A 20,228-nucleotide genomic window follows, 5' to 3' on the forward strand; every position below is an offset into this window, starting at 1 on the left:
AGCTGGCATTAAATATGTCCTTGAGTTAAGTAGTAATCTTTAACTGTGAGCCCAGTCTTAATGAATCACTGTGAAGCAGGTTCTTTCTTCTTCTTCTTTTTTTTTCGGTACAAAGTAACCGAAATACAAAAAGGCAAGAAAAACAAAAATCAGCCTTTCCACCATATCTCATGATCAAACTTAGTTTGGTTAAAAAAATCTGAGAAATTAGAGAACAATGTTCAAAAACTTGGTTTTTTTTATACTAATGAAAGAAAAAGTGGGGCGAATATTATGAATCCTTACATTGTTTTTAATGCATTTGTGTTTGAAGAACAGTAAAAAGTAAAAGCGCTCAATGCAGCAAAAGTCACTGTGAATCTATTGCAATAACACACTATCATTATAATCACTGAATGCATTAAAACAATAGTATTTTAATGTTGTACTATGTTGCATGGATTAATGTATCTTATTCTATCATTTAAGAATTTTTACAAATGCAAAGTACACAAGAGCGACCGTGGCTCAGGGGGGGTTGGGAATCGCATCTGTAACCCGAAGGTCACCAGTTCGATCCCTGGGCTCTCTGTCCTGGTCGTTGTGTCCTTGGGCAAGACACTTTACCCTACTTGCCTACTGGTGTTGGCCAGAGGGGCCGATGGCGCGATATGGCAGCCTCGCTTCTGTCAGTCTGCCCCAGGGCAGCTGTGGCTACAACTGTAGCTTGCCTCCACCAGTGTATGAATGTGAGAGTGAATGAATAGTGGTATTGTAAAGCGCTTTGGGTGCCTTGAAAAGCGCTATATCAATCCATTATTATTATAAGAGCATATTATGGCAATGCATGCGTAAGCTGCAAGTTCATTGAATTTGTGCTTAAGTATAGCTCAGTCAGGACTATATTTATTGACAATCACAAAAATTATATTTGGGAAAACAAAGCAGGCATTTATGATATTGGGCTGGGTGGAGGTGGGTTGCAAAGTGGTTTGCTGAAATACTGCATCCTGTATGAGATTAGCTGATTGGGAGTGTAGACTTTACCAGCTGACCCGTCACCTGATGTGGTGTTGCACTGAGCTGGTGTCCAGTTGATCTCCTGGGATTGAGGCTGAGTTTGGCTTCATGGTCTTTTGTTATACGCCACTATATTCCTTTTATTAGATACTATACTTTATTCTTTACAAAAATCATGTTTTTGGCAGTTGGAATTGCTAAAAATCAATGTAACATCTAACTTTGTGTCTTTGGGAGTATCCTAAAAAAGATGAGCCAATTTTATTTGTACCCAGTAACAGTTGCAGCATTTTAACCATTTTGTTTAGTCACAGTCACCAACACTGATAAAAACATAGCACGGGGTAGAATAATGCACTCTGTGTCTCTGTGTCAAGTCAAATGATTTAAAAGCAACAAATGTTGACCAAATCGTTGCAAAAAATTATGAGGCAGATTTTTAATACAGTCTTTAATACTTGAGCATAACTTCAGGGTAAGAAAATAGCAAGATGACAAAATGGTGCGAGGAATATCCTGAGGTTTCTGTAACAAAAATGACTAAACTAAACTACCAGTGTGGTTCTTGAACTATCAGTATGTTGAAAACTGGAGAGCAAGCATTCTAGGAAACAGCAACAAGTAACAGACAAGCGATTGAAAACTCCTGTTTTTGCATTCCCAAGCAGCAGCAGCAGACTTAAAGACAGCAGAATTTAACAGGTAGCCTCCTTCCTGCAGGTTACTGTGCCAGCTCTGATGATTCACTGCTGTAATCTTCATCTACACTCCGGTCCACATTTAAGGTAACATCCTCTGAGGCGTCATGGTCCACATCGGCCCGGTGAGGCAGGGCTCTGGTTCTGTACTGCTGCACAACTGGTTCTGCAACACAGATGTTAAATTAAAAAAAGATTTATGTAGACAGATAAAAGAATCACTGTACAAAGAACCAGTCGTAATCTCATTATGTAATTGTGGGATAATGTGAAAGCAAAATACTACATGAATATAACTAAGCCTGGAATGTCAAATCATTTTACTCCAATTTTGGACTCGAGTTTCCATCACTGTAAAAAAGTTAAACTACACATTCAGTCTCTGAGACACAGAAACACAATTTTGACATTATGTCTCAGTTTTTCTATAGATAATGAAACAGTGCAGTAGTAAATGAAAGAAATCTGTCAGCATGACTCTGGGCCTAATTTGTAAGAAGAAAATGTGTAAAATTACACAAATCTATTGTTTAATTACTCTGGTGTATTGTGAATGGCCATGACGAGATCGTTATCAATAGGAAACGCTGTTAAACTTGTAAAATTGTTATGAAAATACAGTTAAAAGTCCTAATTCACATTTTCCAAAGCCACCCTTCGGGCTGGATTGGAGTCTTTGATTCAGGAGCCTTATGTTTGACACCCCTCGTCTGAACAATAGATCCTGCATTAATAAATCTGTGCATTATATTTTGAAATGGAACTGATATAACTCTTGTTGTATCAGTTGTGTTCATGTCTTAAAAAAAGTTTTGGCTAACACCTGATAATAATCACTAATAAAAGCTTGACTCACTGAAGCTTATTTTCCAGTATATACCAAGGAGGATAATAACCTTCACAGTTATCAAGAAACGCCAGCAAAACGGGTTTGTTTGAGATGATCTGCACGTTTCCTGAAAACTGCGCCTGTGTGCACAGAAAATAAAAAAGTACTAGAGATGTTTTTTGTTTGTTTTTTTACATTTGCAAATATTAAAGCAATTTAAATGGCAAATGCCGAATCAGAAATGGTATTTAGCAACAGCAACTTTTTTAAACTGCTTTACCTTCAGTACCCATAAAATATCACTAGAGGGCGCTCTGTACCCACACATTTGCACAGCCGCCTCAGTCAGGCGGTCTGAACCAAGACTTGTGTCTAGAAAAAAAGTTTGATTCGCTGATCACGTGAATCCTTTTCATGCTTCCTGTTGAGGACGATGGTTGATGATGGGTTAACTAAAAATATTTTAGGTACTCTCAATACTCAGCATGTGAAAATGTATATATAAAACACAAAGCAGCACAAAGAGAAGCATGAAAACCAAAAGATGCATCTCAAATGCTTAACATTTTAAAGTCAAACGCTATCACTGCAGGTTTTCACTGCAGGTTACTCATCACCCTCTTTTAATATCAAATCAGTTAAATATTGTGAAATGAATCTAAAAACAATCTTTGGGGGAAACAGGGAGGCTATGAGGCCATAACAGTGGTGTGCTGTTGCATCATGTGATGTTTATCTCTGCCCAGCGCCTGTTGTGTTTACAAGCACCCAGACAGCCTGGTAAAAGAGAAAGCCCTGAACCCGTCTAATTATCTTAATGTAATTAATGGATTTGTGATTGAAAGACAAATAGCTATGACCCTTTTTTTGGTAAAATATACACCCGCCCCTCATTTTGTTAGGTCAGCTGCACATCAACACAAATATCTAATCAGCCAATCACTAAATGCATTTAGGCATATAGACGTGATCAAGACGACCTGCTGAAGCACAAACTGAGCATCAGAATGGGGAAGAGAGGTGATTCAAGTGAGTCTGAATGTGGCACAGCTGGTGATTCCAGACTGGCTGGTCTGAGTATTTCACAAACTGCTGACCTACTGGGATTTTCTGACATAATCATCTGTAGGGTTTACACAGGATAGTCTGAAAAATACAGAAAGAAAGTAAAAATCCAGCGAGTGGGAGTTCTCTCAGCTAAAATGATGTATTGATGATAGCTCAAATAACCACTTGTTACAACCAAGGCATGCAGAAGAGCACTTCTGAACACAAACTTTGAAGCAGATGGGCTGCAGCAGCAGAAGGCCACCTGGTACCTCTCCTGTACCCAACTAAGAAAAGGAAACTGAGGCTATAATTAACACAAGCTCACCAAATCTAGACAATACAAGATTGTAATAAAAGAAAAACTTTCACTGGTCTGATGAGTATCGATTTCTGCTGCAATGTTTGGCTGTTTGCATCAGAATTTGGCATAAAAATGTGGAAACATTGATCCACCTGCAAACTGTATCAACAGTTCACGTTGGTGGTGGTGTAATAGTGCGAGGGACCCTTGGTACCAACTGAGTGTCGTTCAAACTCCACAGCCTACCCGAGCATTGCTGCTGACCATGTCCATCCCTTTATGACCAAAGTGTGACCATCTTCTGATGAGGACGTCCAACAATAACATGTCAGAAGCTTAAATGAGCTCAAACTGGTTTCTTGAACATGACAAATCAAACTGGCATCAAACTGGCCTCAACAGCCGCAAGATCGCCATCCAATAGTAGTCTGGCTTCAGTCCTGACATCATTAAATAAACAACAAGCTTTGAGAAGTGATGATAAACCACAGAAAATATAAATTTCATAAAATTTTAGAGGCTAAAACCTGAAAATGTGACTGATCAGTTTTTACTTCTTGCTTCATGTGCATCGTTGAAAACCGTCAAACATTCAAACACACCTGCCACCTACATTCATCATGAGTCATTTCATTTGATCAAAGTCTTTGAAACGGGGTGGAGCTTCTACTTTCTCAGAACTGGGAAGATGAGGTTCAGTTGGGAAAAAGCAACAGCAAAGCAACACCATGGTCTCACAGGTACTGGGTGTGGTGGCGGTTAACCCGGCAGACATGCAAAGACAACTAACAGGTTTAGACAGAGAGCTGATGAAAAACAGAACAGATCAGAAAATAATTACAAAATGTTTTCAATTAAAATAAAAGGTCATAACAGATCTGAATCCCAATTCAAAGGGTTTAAAAAAAAAAAAAACACTGAGAAGCGAGACAGTGAGAGAGGTGAAGGTGGAACCACACACACACACACGCACACACAGACACAGGTGGAACTACCTGTTTCTCAGGTGCTGTTGTCATGAGGGGCAGCCTGCCAAGGGACTCTGTCTCTGTGCAGTGCACAGTAGAGTCATTAAACATGGAAAGCTCGACTAAATGACTAGCATATACTGTATGTGATGAATGCACGTGTCTCTTCTCAGAGGACGCATTACATCAAGACTCGTGGATTTGATTCTGAAAACTGATATGTTGCACCCACATACTAGTACTAATGCCAAAGGTCTAATGCTCTTTAACAGCAGCTCACAGGAAACCCTCAGAGCTCTACAGGGTGTGAACTCAGTCAGAAACTGAAAGCCATTTCTGTATCATTTTTGGAACAGCTTGCACTCAGATATTTAGTTTTTACAGAGTATTTCTCGGAAAATACCATGACAAAAACAAAGGAGGGAATTCATGAAACAATATCATCTGTTACAAAGATTTAAAAAAAATAGTTCAGTTATCTCGGCCCTACAAGAAGACTGTTTGAAAAAAGTAATACTGTGTTTGATAAATTCATGAAACAGATAACATATAAAGCTGAACAGTCTTTTGGGAATGTGTTCATCAGCCTGCTTTCTACAAACTGTTGTTTCTCACATTGTAAGCGGTGACGCCAGTGTTAAATGTCTTACTGCCATTCTAAATGCCAATGACACAGCTTTGTTGGGCCCATAACACCACCGGTGGATAAGCTCAACACTTGGAGTTGGCAAATACCATTCATTCATTAATTCATTCACTCATTTATTCACTCATTCCACTCCTGACCAGCGAGCAGCTCCACTGCAGCAGCTCAATATTTAATGCCTTGCTCAGGAACTCCTGAGCAGCACGGACAGACCGGCCACTGTCACTGTTCCTTATTTCTTAATTAACAAAGAAAAAACACATTAAAGACAAAAAAAGAGCAAAGCACCAACCAAAAGTTGTCAAAACATCTGGCAGATCCGCAACATCTGTCCTCTTTTGGTTCTGAAGGTCTGCAGAAAAATGCAACAAGATTTGTATCATACTTTCATGGGTAATTATTACCTTTATAGGTTTTACTTTTTAACTTTATGTCCTGAGTCTGATGACTCGGTGTTTTGTGTTTGTTTATATTATCTTTTGTTCTCGTTTATTCTGGTTATGTCTTTTGTTAAGATTTGCTGTTTGGTAGGTTTCGGTTCTGTACTCCCTCTGTTCCTGTTCTGAGTCTGTCTCTGCATATGTGTTGAGTTTCCTGTTTTACTTTGAAGGTCTGTGTTCCTCCTTCTCGTCTGTGTAATCAGTGTCAGCCCTGTCTCCCAGCTGTTTCCTCTCAGTCCTGTTCACTTCTTGTATTTAGTGTCTGCGTCTCTCCCTGCTCGTTGTCGCGTCATTCCCCACTGTGTGTTTTGTCTGCCCGCCTGTTTGCTTGTTTAGTTTAGTTACTTTGCCAGTTTTCTGTTTTGCCTGCTGTTGAGCAATAAAGCTGAGTAGTTTTAAGTTCACTTTTGACTCCACAAGTTTGCTCTTGGGTCCACAATTCCTGCCTTCACACAGTCATGAAACTTCATTCCAGTTACATTTGGAACACCATAGTTAGAAAATAATGTCTCCAATTTGTTATTTTGATATTTGTATTTGGGGACATGGCTCTACTCTTGGCCTGAGACGTCAGAGAGCAGGGCAACAGGACTCGAGCACCGAACAGACGAGAAATATAACAACTGATATAGTTTGATGTGTAATGAAAGGGTGTGAGATGGCACTGAGCTCATCAGCTGACCTGCCAGACTTGGATTTAATGAAAGGTAATTTTTAAGTGCAGCCATCATCAACTCAAGTGTGCAGGCATAAAAGAATATAAGGGAACGTGTGGTATATATTGTTTTAAAAGTAAAGGTTTGTTTATTCTTGTTGGCCAGCATTTTTCAGAGGCTCATACTCACTAGGATACAGTAGATGAAGATAATTACACAACATTTAAAGTATTAAATTAAACAAAGCTCCACAAATTTTGTAAAGACAACAGATTATTGGGCTGGCTTATAATCATGGGTATTACTATTTACTAATAGACTCATATTACTGAATGAAGAAAAAATCATATTCACAGACAATAACTGTAACATGTTAGTCTGCACATGTAAGTGGAGACTAACTCCAGTGGGACAGAGTTCATAACATCTTTTACTTTTACAGGGAAATAAGATGGGGCACTGAAATGGTCTGCTACATTTAACCCATCACTAATCCACTAAACCCATATCGCTAGACTTTTGGTATATTAGTAGTTACTCAGTGGTGGGAAACACACGTGCAGTGGGGTACCTGTAATGCTGATGAATGTCAGTGTAGCCCTGAAACCCCTACGAGCGATGCTGCTGTCCGACGTAAACCGAAGCACCATGGTGCTGTGGTAGGAAAGGACAGGAGGAGGGATACTGCCGCCACACAGCAAGGCTAAACAAAGGAATGCAACAAGATACTGAGTGATACAGCTATAAAAAGATGAATTCTGATTTGATGTATCCATCCTACCAATCTCCTCTGTTCCTTCAACATCTCCCAGGACAGTGAGGGAATCATACAAGCATCTCTCCGACTCCTCCAGGTCAAAATCAGTAAACTCCAGCTGAAAATATAGAAATCAACCAGCTTCTAATCACACATGTCCTAATAATACCTTAAGAAGAATACCAGGTAGGTAAGTTGTGCAGCTCACCTTAACCACATGACCCAGAGGAGCATGGATTACCCAGTGGAGGACACAGTCATTACTGTAGGCTTGTGGGTGATTTGGACTGTGTATAGAAGCCTTATCGTCAACCAGAACAAGTGTTCCACATCCTGAGTGTGCACACACACACACACACACACACATAAACATTAGCTTACATTAGACAGTTCAGTTTAAAACATTTAAAAACACTCATCTGCACACAAATGCACAAATGTGCTGTTTTTAAACCTAGAGCGTGTGTGTATTTTTTAGAGTCCTCAGTTAGCCTGTTGGTGTCTCAAGCAGCATCCACCTGCATAATTTGCTGTTTGTTACAAAAACCACAACCCACAGACACAGCAGAAGCTAAAATTGTGTATGAGCTGAGTACGCAATGCGTGCATCACTCTGCCAGCTGTATAGTGTATAATCTGGATTGCATAATGCGCTCGTGTATGTTTGCAGTGTATGTTGTATTTCCCACCAGGATGAGAGTGTCCTTTGACCGCATGGTGCCTAATTACAAAGCCACTTCCTGCTCTGCTAACATCAGAGGAAAAGAGAAGTGTGGCATTGTGGGAATTATTTAGAAGAACTGGGCCGGGCAGCACACTTCCACAGAATATCCCTGAAACACAGAGGCACATGAAGACGTTTAGATATTTACACACACTTTTCTTGATATGTATTCCATGAACAAGATTCTCTCGTTGTCAGTGTGTGCGTTCGGGGTGTCATTCAGTGTTTTGCAAAGACTAAACCTGTGCTTACCAGCAACATTTGGCTGCATGGTCATCAAAAAAAATCCTACAGAAAATCCTAATCCTACATTCATCAATTCATGTGAAAGAAAGAATTAGATACACCGTCAAAGCTGTGGGAAGCTTCATGTTTTCAGCCAAGCTGTTTACGATAAGATATATTATGTAGGCCAACCACATCCTGACCCCAGCACAGTTTTAACTCACAGCCAAGACACAGAAAAACTGCTACCTCTTACAGCCATTTGTAAATTATTTAAACTGGCAATAGCAACATACCCTGTATATAAAAGATGGGCATAGCCTCCACAATACCACTCACTGGGTTGTGGGCTCTGTTTGAAGCCTCATAGTGGTTTAGCAACCATATTCACTTCTTTTTAAGCCACAAGTGACCACATTTGAAGCGGAGAGGGTGGAGTGCTGAGTTATCAGTTCCTACTGGCAATGGGTGCAACATCCACATCTGCTACTTAGTATTTGTAACAGGCTAACTTACCAGAACAGACGCACAATTTTCTTAGGTCTGTGCCAAATAGCAGGTCATGTTATTTGGAAGATAATTAAAAAAAAAAAAAAAAAAATCCAATAAGTGACTTAGTGAAACTGAAGCCCAGCAGAGAGCCATGAGCTACAGCTGCATGTGTCATCACATGTCACTCAGTGTGGCTGCGCTTCTAATTTTAAGCCTCACCTGCATCCAAATGGATGAGGTGTAAAAACAGAGTTGTTACAAAAGGGGAGACCACATTATTTTTTTCACCAACATGTTTTCTAAAGGTATTTTAACATCGCGGTTTGAGGTTGCCATTGTGGGCACTTCTGCATGAAGCCCAGACATATCAGAAATATTACTTCTCATTTCAAAGAAGTGATATATAAGAATGTATTTTTAGAAATGTTTCACAGGTCCTTTAACACAGCCATCCCCAGAGGTCCAGGCTGGCTCTGATGCATCTTTAGTACAGTATATGCTGGTATATTGGATTCCTTTCCCTTACAGTATCTGAATTCTTTCACCCATAAAGATGACATTTCACAACTCCTCCAATCGGGCTCCAAGTGGGAAAGAGTTAGGAGAGTCATTACTTCATGACCCCCATGGTTGCTCGTATTAAATGAATGAAGGTGAACTGAACAGAAGCTCAATAACTGGCTTTTTCTTTTTCAGTTGCACATATATTGATATTTTTCATTACATTACTACAATAGACTACATATAATGATAGTATTGTGAGACTCTGTGATTCCCACAACATACAAAGTAGTTGTTATTGTTGAGGTTAGCCAGGAAATGATTGTGAGTCAGTGCACTGTAAGCTGAAATGAAGGTGTTTGAAACTCACCAACAGGCCGATGGCTTCCTACTGAAACAGTGAGTCGATCATACCGACAGTACGAGTCGTTCTCCAAGTCAAAAAGATCGAACTCCAGCAGAATACTATAACCTGGAGGAACGCTGATGCTCCACAAACACAACCTGTGGGAAGGCATGAACAGTTTAACCAGGGCACTGTATTTTCCTTCTTTACATCCATATAATCCTGAGCTAAAAGTCAAATGTTAGTTTTTTAGAGTTTCTCATCCTCACAGAATTATAGGAAATATTGATTGCCAGTTATCTTATTAAGCATGGCGTTAGCTCAGGCAGCTTCTGGCACATCGGCTGATCTCAGTGACTGCTCATATCAGCACATTTGATTCATTTGCTTTAGGCTGCACATCTGCAAGCCACCTCATAACCCACCTCCACCCCAGCTTGTCCATTCAGTCTGCATCGAAATCAATTGATATCGCATCTGTTGCATGGACTGGTTGTTGCTCTCTCTGCCATCTTTTAAATTTATGCACGTAAATGGCCTCAAATATAAATCACTACAGGTGGAAATACAGTGTTCTCTTGACTACACTGATTCTGACTGAGCAGGCAGTTAGCACCGCCGCTTAGTTCTTCTCTGAAGTGTCACTCACTGGTTGTTGTCATAGCGATCGCCATGGAGCCTGGGATTTTTGATTACCCCGTTAATGTCAGACACAGGCCCATCTCTGACACTGCAGAGTCCTGAGACACACGCAAACATCAAAGAAGCATGAGCACATTATGAAATATAGATGAACAAGAGTTGGTGTAATGAGTGGAAAGACAACTCACTTGATGAAACCGTTGTCTGCTGCTGGTGCTCAGCTGAAAGAAGTAGAAAGATGAAAGAGAGAACATAAATATAGATGGAAGAACTTCATCTGTCATCAGAATATTTGTTTCTGGAGGAACTGTGGACAAAAACCCACAGAGTTAAACCGCAGATTAACGTAATCTAAAATGTTCTAAATAGTTAATTTATATTTATTCAATACAAAATGTTTTTTTCTCCTAATTTTCAGAATGACACTGCTGAGTTTAAACAATTCAAAAATGCCTACAGACTTGGTTTTTGTAACCTTTTCTTCTTATAAAAATAATAATAAAAATCTGTTCTAACCATGATGACAGCATCAGATTAAGTCCAGCATGCTTTGATAAAGCTCAGCCTCAAAAGTTGTCTTTGTTGGGATCCACAAAGTGGCCCCATATGGAGAAGCAACAGCTCTAAATTTTATCACGTTAAATATTAATAACAGCAGCAGCTGCTAAATGAACTGCAGACAATCTGCTGCTCATGTTTGTGCATCACACACTGTGTGAAAGCTAACATCATCATACAGGGATGACACATACAAGATGCTATGCGTCTACTGTACAAAAGTCCTGAGGAAACCCTCATTTCTTCATATTCTGCTTGGAAAATAGGAATAATATGTTATTGTTTTCATAGATCCAACTACAGAAAGGCAAGAAATGAGACATTTTTGTGACAAACAGTAGTAACAAAGTATCAGATACATCTTAACTTTTGTTTATTGTTTATTTGAGTTATCTGTTGTGTTTAGACAGTGTTAAGTGGTTTTCTTCAGAGGAAAGAAGCACTGCTCTGATAAGGGTCCGATACGAGGGCCGGAATGAAAATGAGTGACAAAGAAGTCACTGTATAAAAGGAAGACTTGGAAAGGCCTTCAGAGAGCCGGGACAGCTATTAAGACTGCTCTTTAAAAACAGTTACAAGTAAGTCTGGCTGCTTGGAAGCAAAGTATAAAGAAAGGAAATGTGACTCAATGCTTTTTCACAGTACTGTACTCACAACACTTAGAAAGCTGGGCGATTAGTTAAAGGAATGTCACAAAGGCAAGTGTGTTTCTATATTACGTCATGAAGGTCTGTTTTTTAAGAACATATTTGAATCGATTGCTGATGAGGAAACAAAGAATCTTTACCTTCATCTCCTGATATTTCAACAAACAGACATTGTTTACATTCCTGTCTGTTACATCACATTTTGATGGTCAAGCAGCACTTTAAAGGTTAGGAAAACCGGTTTCTCACCACCTTGATATGTGGGTGGAGGCATATTTACTGCAATATGTTTCTACAAGCTTCAGCTACTTTTTAAGTTTGTCCCTGACTAAAATACAAAGTGACATTCAGATGTTATCAGATGGATCTCTGGGTGTAATAGCCACTTTGTAGCAGCACTGTACTACCTCCATATATGGTTATCATGTGACACACCATGTGTATCACACTCGTTAGAAGCAAATATGCTGTATATGCTGTATCAAAACCTACCCTCTCTCAATTTACGCTTGATCCAAGGCAGCAGCAGCCTGACGTCAGTGAAAATCCCCGGAGAACCTCGTTTGGAAGGGGGGCGGCTGCTGTTGTTTCCCCAGCTCCTACCACATCCTTTACCCCAGGAAGTCACACCCAGCGCCACCCAGCGATGACCTTCTGACCCTGCTGGACACACCAAAGGACCTCCTGAGTCTCCCTGGACAGAGGATGAAGTCGTGGGTCAAGGGATGAGTCAATTATTTAAAGCTCAGTGGGATAGAATGACTGATTTACGGCACTGAATTGTGCTGTAAATAGAGCATCTGTGAGGATGGAGAAAAAAAATCAGAAGTTATAGATAATGAAAAGATTTTTAATACCTGACAGGCATCTCTCCCTCCTGTCTCTGGGCCGGCACACAGAACTGTCATGCTCGGCTGAGGCCAGACGAGTCTCTGGTTCATCATAGAACCTTTAAGAGTTTGGAGGACATATTTACATTTGGCTCGGTCAACCAAATCCAAATGCACCTCTCTCAGAACCATAGGAAGACGACCCCCTAAGAAACAGTTACATAGATTGGAATAGATTAAAAAGCTCCAGTCTAATTTAACAATATTTAAAAGTCAGAAAAACGACATACGTTCCTTTATCCTCCCCCATCCAGCCGTCATGCAAGCAGTCTGAGGAAGGATATTGTCATAAGGTAAAGGCAGACATATCGGCTGGACACGAGCTCCTGTTGAAAAAGTCACATCAGGTCAAATTAAAAACCATGGTGGCCCGAAAGTACAAAACACAACAGAAACACAACATTCCTTGTTTCTGTTTTCACATCATTGCATCATGCTTGAATGTTATTCTCAGCAGTGTCCTTGTGTGACTTTTGTCATTGTTGAACCTGACAAAGAATCTGTAAGTTGTACTTGCTTGCATGTGAGCTATGTGTGTCCTGTGACGAGCTATGATGCTTCAAGCAAGCATGCAGACTGCATACACATCACTGTGCTCTGAGGATCTGAAGGAACATCTTAGAGCCATTACATATTGAAACTGCACTGACCTTCAGTCTGCTGCTCCCTTCTTTGCAAAGGGTCACCGCAGCAAATCTGCATATCTGATTGGTCGGACGATCTTCCTCACAACTCTTGAGGAATTTGTCTCAAACGACGAGTGGTCACATGTTAAGTGAATGTGTTAACCATGCACCATGTAGCCACACCACCCCAGCATTTCAAACTTAAAAATTCAGTGCAGTCAGAAAACTTCTAATGTAACAGAGACCTCCCACCTAGATTCAGATACCTGGTTCTTGTGAAATAATCCAGAAGAAATTGTTGTTTTTTTAAATTTGATAGAAAGGGTTGATACAAAAGATATAATTCTATTTTTATAGTTTATTTGATCCATTTGTAGCCACATAGCTTTCTGTAATAACATTTTCTCCTTTACCATATTGATGTCTTGAAACCAGATGTGACAGATGAGGTGTGGATCTGAGAAAACATGCTGATCGACTCAATTGCAAATCATCGGCAAATGAGCGGAACTGGACTGAAATTCACACAGTAGACTTGATTTTTTACTCAATATGACCCAAAATGCAGGTTTAAGGCAGTTGTTTGAGTCTCTGAGTCGAACACAGTGATCAGTATGACACGTTATTTGATTTTGAACCAATGCGAACAGAAAACTTGCCCATCTGGATGCGTTGGTTCAGCTCTATGAGAGCTATGTCATAGTTCATCGGCAGAGCAGGGTTGTACTTTTCATGGACTGAGACGGACTTGACCAGAAAGACTTGCTCCTCCTCATCGTGTACTCTCTGGTCAAACTCTCCAACAAGGACTCTCACACCACTGAGAAACTCTCTAGAGAGAACATTCAAAGCGTATCATTTATTCCTGTTACATAAAATGTTCATTCAATTCTGCTCAATTATAAGTCGTGTCAGCGACATAACGCTTTATACTTTGACAAAGATGTGAAGCAGTGTGCAGCAGTCATTATCCAGCAGTCACTCAAGATGGATCCTCCACAGAAATGAGAGCCCCTGTTCTGGAGGGAAACCTGAGGACAGACGATCCATAAGAAGATTAAGCAGAGCCAACAGCACAAGTCAGTTTGTCACTAAAAGAAAAGGCTGGTTTACCCTTTTCTTAGTTTGCTATACCAGCCTTAAAAATGACACTTTTTTCATGCAGACCCATGAATGCAACATTCATGTAAAGTGCAGCAGATGTGTGAAGTTTAAATGTTTAAAATGATGAGCAAACAAAGTTGCAGTCTCTCATATTGCAGGACTGTGGTGCTGAATAAGGTTTTTTTTTTTTTTTTATAGCAACCCTTTAAAGCCTGAACCATTAAATAATAACCAGAGAAAAATTTTTTTTTTGAAAGTGAAGCATTTATTGAACCTTTTGACAATTAAAAAAGAAACAAGTTTCAATTCGTATTTTGTTTGCTACATACTTTATATTTTTGTGTGTGTAATTTATTTACATTTTTCTAGGGGAAAAACACACGGATGATTTAGAAGTTTTAAAAAAAAACTTTCAAAAGTTTGTATGTGTCAAATATGATATACTAGGCATTAAAGGGGTTAAACCGAGCAATTGAGCAACGAAGCAATTTATCCACAAAATTCCACGGAGCTGTCCTTTTTGGTTCATAGTGTAAAAGGTTACTTCCATCTCTTTGTCATTGAGTGATCCTCAGGAAATACCAGCATGAGCAACCATGTCATGTTTGTGGAGGACAGAATACGTGGTGAGCCTGCATGGCCGCTGATAACCATCAGGGGTGAACAAGAAAGGAAAGTTCAACAATAACTTTAACCACTGATATGCATCTTTAAAGATAAGCAAAATAGCAGTCAGATCAGACAGCTAAGCTAAAGAAAAGAAAGAAAGAGAGAAACCTGAAAGAAGAACTAAATAACTGACCAACCACGGGTGCGATCCGTACATGGCTTCAGTTCCTCCTACCACCCTCAGAGAGGAAACCGTCGGGTCCCACACTTGAGAAATTCCACATTTTGAACCTAACAGAAAGCATCAATACTTTTGAGACCACTGACAACATTTTCCCTCAGCTCTGTGTCATTTTAAGACATGAAAGGTTGTGTGTTCCTTTTTTCAGTACCCATCCTATTACTCACCTGTTTGAGCAGCATGGATGCCAGTGTTTACCCAAAAATACAGAGAGAGCAGAGCGGTGGTGGTCCTCATCACTAACCCAAGCATGGAGAAAAGGTCTCATACTGGGCAGACAAAAAGGTTTATAAGGACTAGTGTGATGTGAGGGTATACTCACAAACAAACCAGTAAAGGCTGGCCGTGATGGTGATTGGTGAGTTCAAATGTCGCAGTAAAAATTAGTTGGAGAAAAGTGGTGAAAGTGTTTATCATCTCAAGGTCAGCTGTGGTGAGGTGTGCAGAGTGTTATTGGTGCCTCAAAAACAGGGCAGCAGCTGTAAAGCCTTCAAGGGGGAGAAACAGTCATAAAACACACACAAAAGGACAGAGAGAGCACACTTACTGCCGCACAGCCTGTGTGAAAAGAAGTGCTGACGTAAAAGCAGCCAGAGAGGGAGGAAAACGGGGAAAGCAGAGAAATAAAACGACAAAATCTTCCAAGTGTCAAAGCTGCAGCCCCTGTGAATGAGTCCTCTGAATCATCTGACATTCAGAAAAATATTTACATTTTTAAAATTTCACACAAAAATCTCATTTTCAGAGATGTTTGCTTTATTGGATATTAGATTAACACCACTTACTGTATTGCTTAGTCAAAAAACGTGTTGTAAAAGCTTAAAAATAACAAGTCCTGATCGCATTTGTCACTTTGTGATAACAAAAAACGACAACAGGCAGTTGAAAAGTTATTTTACTTACCAGAAAGCAGCACTGTGAGAAACAACTGTGAGAACGTTTCTCTTTTTCTTAACCTGTGCTACAAAAAAATACCTCAACAAGAGAGTTCCCTCTCCCAGTTACATTTGCAAATGACTGAGAAGTGCGGAGGAGTATTCTGCTCTGAGAGGTGGAAATTAGATACACACCGAGTGTCGCATATCAGCAAAGTAGCAGTATCAGTAGAGTATTCCCAAAAGGAAAGTGTACTGTAGATATTTTAAGAAATACATTGTTCCAACTAAAACCAGTGGGTTACAAGTAAAAACAGATTTTCATCCAAAGCTGCTCATATTGTTTCATTAACAGCCAGGAAGACATGAGTGTGCAGGTATGAGCATAATAATCTGTTAGGTTAATATATTTATATATCCTCTCTTCTGGCTCTGCTTTGGGCTCCACCAAGTCCAGCTTCATGCTAACTTTGTAACCAGATTTGCTGACCATATAAAGCACAGACAGCATAAAAGATCCACTTAATTCTCAGATCCTAAAGTGAAGCGTAAGTGCATTAAACCTGCATCTCTTTTAACTCCACCAGAGGTTGATGTCTGTGGTTGCAAAAAGAATTGTGGTTTCTACAGAGTGAGTTTATTGACGTAGTAAATTACTTATACTGAATAAAACATTAAATCCATTTTGCAAGTTTTGATCATTCTAAAGGCCGTTACACATCGTATGTGTGATGAAAAAATGACACAACATGTTGAATCTTCCATATCTGACCTCGTTGTGCACTGTAAAAATAAAATTATGTCAACATCAAGCAACATCCTGTTTTGTTGTGTCTGAGGTTACTATTTCCATCTCGCTGTGTAATCTCTACCGCTGTGCGATTTGAGGTACGAGCTCGCTTGTTGCCAAATTCAGTGATCCGATTAGTTAGATCTGTTGTATCTGAAAAATCAGAAGAATCGAGCTTGGTTCTGAGTATGCTTTTGGTGTGAGCGGCTGCATTATGAATAGTCCGAAAAATATTTTTAATGCACGAAAGATTCACATGGATTTTACGTGTCCTGAAGGCCTTGAGACTCAAAAAAGGTGGATTGTGCAGGATATCACCATCAGAATCGACCCTCACTCATCACACCAAGATGGCGACCGGGAACACACTCATCTCAGGGTTTTTAAACAGGAGTTCACAAACCAGTGGGTAGCTACTAGAGATGGCACGATACCACTTTTTTATGTCCGATACCGATACCGATATCATAAATTTGGATATCTGCCGATACCGATATGAATCCGATATAGTGTTTTTTAATCAACAAAACTGTTTTTTAAATATCTTGCTGCATTTTGTATAAGTTCATACTCAAGTTTAAAACAACAACTACACTAAAGCTATTCTGTTATACCTGTGTGCAAAAAAAAATATTTCATAGTTCAGCAATACTGATCAATCTAATAAACTTAAACCTACACCATCCTCCCTATTCTGGTATTTTAAAGAGTACTTAGCATAAATATTAAGCAACCTAACTAATAGGGTTCCAACTCCCAGCAACAACAAAAGTAAATAAATTAAAAATAGGGAACCACCCCTCACGCTCCACCTCATGATGCTTAATCGACGTAATCAACCTTAATTTGATGGAGTGTGAAAAAAAAATGCACAGAAATCAATTATTTTTCAAGAAATATTAAATAGATTCAACATCTTTCTTCAAAAAAAATTGCAGACTGCACAGATGGTACCTTCCCAAAGGAAAAAGTACTATAGCTTACTAGGGTATATATATTAGACTTAATAGTCACTATATACAGTAATTGACTTCTATTCATTTTACATCAAATTAAAACTTTGGGTGTCAGATAATTATTTATTAAAAGCTAGACATTTTAAATGAGAATAAGAAAGAAAAGTATGTCTTTGTGCCCCCTTTTCCCTGTTCATGCCCTATCGGCCCCCCTGGCTAAACTTTGCTAGATCCGCCCCTGCACAGTTACCAGCCGTCAGCTACGTAGAAAAAGATCCTCGAGTAGAAAGTAATATTAAATAAATTCTAACAACAGCTGATCAAGCTTAAACGTGCTGCTGTTGTTCAGCCGCTGGTTTCCTCTTTCTGGTGCAAAGTGGGCCAAAAGCAAACAAGAGAGACGGCTTCGCGACAGAAAAGCCGATCAGCTGATCATTAAGCAGTTTCATGATTGAAGTAGCAGCAAGAAGAGGCAGTCGCTCCATATATCGCTTGTTAAGCTTAACGCAGGAATGCTTTACAAACATTCAGAGATGGACTTACACACTTGCTTTACTTCTCTCGGGGATAACTTTGTCGGAGATGAAATGCCGGGTTGCTAGCGAAGCTCCAAATGCTATCCAGACCACCGACAGGTCCCGCATGCCACAGCCGCTCTATCACGTGATGCATACTGCTCCGACGTGCTAACGTTCTGAGGTGAGTCACGGCGTGTTGCAAGTTTTGTGAGGTGCTTTCGTGATATTTAATGGATCGGATTACATTTTTTTTTCTTCTCCGATATCCGATCCAGTAATTTAGGTCAGTATCGGACCGATACCGATACGTAATATCGGATCGGTCCATCTCTATTAACAAGTACACAAATGAGCAGCTATTGTATGGGCTCAAAATGTGGTCATAAATATTTTGTACTTGTAAAAAAGATTTGTATGTGTAAAAAAGATTTGTGTGTGCATAAAAAAGATTTGTGTGTGCGTAAAAAAGATTTGTGTGTGTAAAAAGAATTTGTGTGTGCGTAAAAAATATTTGTATGTGTAAAAAATATTTGTGTGTGCGTAAAAAATATTTGTGTGTGCGTAAAAAAGATTTGTATGTGTAAAAAATATTTGTGTGTGTAAAAAAGATTTGTGTGTGTGTAAAAAAGATTTGTGTGTGGACTTAGAAAAAAAAAAACCCTGCAAGTTACAAGTACGGATTTTTGACCCTATTTTTCTTCCTTTCATCTGATTGGTCAATGTCATGTCAATCACAAATGTAACAATCCAATCAGAGAACAGATGGGTTTGGCTGTCGAGGGGCGCTTTTTTGAACTGCAGGTCCTTGAAGGGTGATACAGTTTGAAGCTGGAGGATCGCTATATAAATATCCGATAGCAGCTAGGTCCCCTAACTTTCAGCAGCTGTTGAAAGGATAAAGTTGTGGTATGTCAGTGGTTAGAAATAACATTATTACTTTAGGATTAGTTTAACACAAAGTCAGGGCTGACCCAGGACCATTGCTGTGAGTCACAGTGCGCAGCATAAAAGTCCTTTCACATCGGACGCAGGATGTGCTGCTAATGCTAACTGCTAACTAAAAGCAAAGGATCCAGAATTTGTTACGCTGGCTGCTGAGCTCTGTGGGTTTTTGCAGCAGCTCTACCTGTACTAGATGCACCTGCTCCTTGTCTTTTCTATCTCTGACTTTATGTCCTCTACAAGAGTTTGTTTTTTTTTTGCTGGTTCTTCAAATGTTCAATAAAAACATGTATGCTAATTCATAACGAAGAAAGCTTTGTAATGAAGACTGTCATTCCAAAACACTGCCCGCCCCCACCCCGCGGTCCGCAGCGCTGTTGAAAAGGCTGTGGAAGTCCCTGTATTAAACACGTAGACCTGTGACACAAAAAAAATCACCAAACTCGGACGACCACAGACTGTTTTCCGTCGTGGTGATGAAGGAAAACGCTGGGTTGGCATGTAAAAGGGCATTTATTCCCTTCAAAGACCTGCAGTTCAAAAAAAGCGCCCCTCCGACAGCCAAACCCATCTGTTCTCTGATTGGATTGTTACATTTGTGATTGACATGACATTCACCAATCAGATGAAGGGAAGAAAAATAGGGTCAAAATCCGTACTTGTAACTTGCAGGGGTTTTTTTTTCTAAGTCCACACACAAATCTTTTTTACGCACACACAAATTCTTTTTTACACATACAAATCTTTTTTACGCACACACAAATTCTTTTTACACATACAAATCTTTTTTACGCACACACAAATCTTTTTTACAAGTACAAAATATTTATGACCACATTTTGAACCCATACTATTGACCACGAGTGTTTAAAAGCCTGCACATGAGCATTCCCTGAATTAAAAAATGGAATAGACGTTTAGTGTGTATTTATGTGAGTGTTTTCTGCCTCGGGGCTCCCACTCTAAGCCTTATAAGCCCCCTGCTTCCTGTTTATGCAGCCCAGTGGCCCAGACCCCACAGGGTGTACATGGCTGGATGTGACTCAGTGCTTGGCATAGTTGCTTGGCCACAGTTGCCGGGGCTGCTGTTGCCAGGTGTTGCAGAGAGACGCGTAAAATACCGTGCTGTCGGTAACAATTGGCATAAACAATAAATGGAAGCGTGAAACGAGGTCAGCCTTCAACGGATCATTGTCTT

At 39.8% G+C, this 20,228-nt stretch overlaps 1 protein-coding gene across 4 annotated transcripts; it reads right to left on the reverse strand.

Moving 5' to 3' along the window:
* Positions 1–1,423: 1,423 nt before the first annotated feature.
* LOC120736148 (ovochymase-2) lies at positions 1,424–17,019 on the reverse strand. 4 transcript variants are annotated; one of them, XM_040036143.1, is made up of 18 exons: positions 15,853–17,018; positions 15,272–15,437; positions 15,117–15,188; positions 14,902–14,999; positions 13,929–14,026; positions 13,655–13,827; positions 12,600–12,695; positions 12,337–12,515; positions 11,972–12,173; positions 10,463–10,495; positions 10,282–10,372; positions 9,657–9,790; positions 8,034–8,177; positions 7,553–7,677; positions 7,369–7,462; positions 7,159–7,290; positions 5,784–5,843; positions 1,424–1,863 (listed from the first exon to the last, which is right to left on the reverse strand). In XM_040036143.1, exons 3-18 carry the CDS (start codon positions 15,184–15,186, stop codon positions 1,721–1,723), a joined length of 1,872 nt encoding a protein of 623 aa, XP_039892077.1. In that variant the 5' UTR covers positions 15,187–15,188; positions 15,272–15,437; positions 15,853–17,018; the 3' UTR covers positions 1,424–1,720. The 4 variants fall into 4 exon arrangements, with proteins under 4 accessions (XP_039892077.1, XP_039892083.1, XP_039892071.1 ...); XM_040036149.1 differs by lacking the exon at positions 15,272–15,437 and having other exon boundaries at positions 12,337–12,428; positions 15,117–15,218; XM_040036137.1 differs by lacking the exon at positions 15,272–15,437 and having other exon boundaries at positions 15,117–15,218; positions 15,853–17,017.
* Positions 17,020–20,228: the final 3,209 nt, after the last annotated feature.

This window comes from Simochromis diagramma, unplaced genomic scaffold, assembly GCF_900408965.1.
Source record: "Simochromis diagramma unplaced genomic scaffold, fSimDia1.1 OVJJ01000333.1, whole genome shotgun sequence".
Classification (NCBI taxonomy): Eukaryota; Metazoa; Chordata; class Actinopteri; order Cichliformes; family Cichlidae; genus Simochromis; species Simochromis diagramma.

Excerpts from the sequence above, each read along its gene's own strand:
- LOC120736148 (XM_040036137.1), bottom strand. The coding sequence starts at position 15,201 with ATGCTTGGGTTAGTGATGAGGACCACCACCGCTCTGCTCTCTCTGTAT. Across the intron at positions 15,000-15,116 it reads CATCCATGCTGCTCAAACAG|GTTCAAAATGTGGAATTTCT; the intron begins GTGAGTAATAGG and ends GCTTTCTGTTAG. Across the intron at positions 12,516-12,599 it reads ATGGGGGAGGATAAAGGAAC|GGGGTCGTCTTCCTATGGTT; the intron begins GTATGTCGTTTT and ends ACTGTTTCTTAG.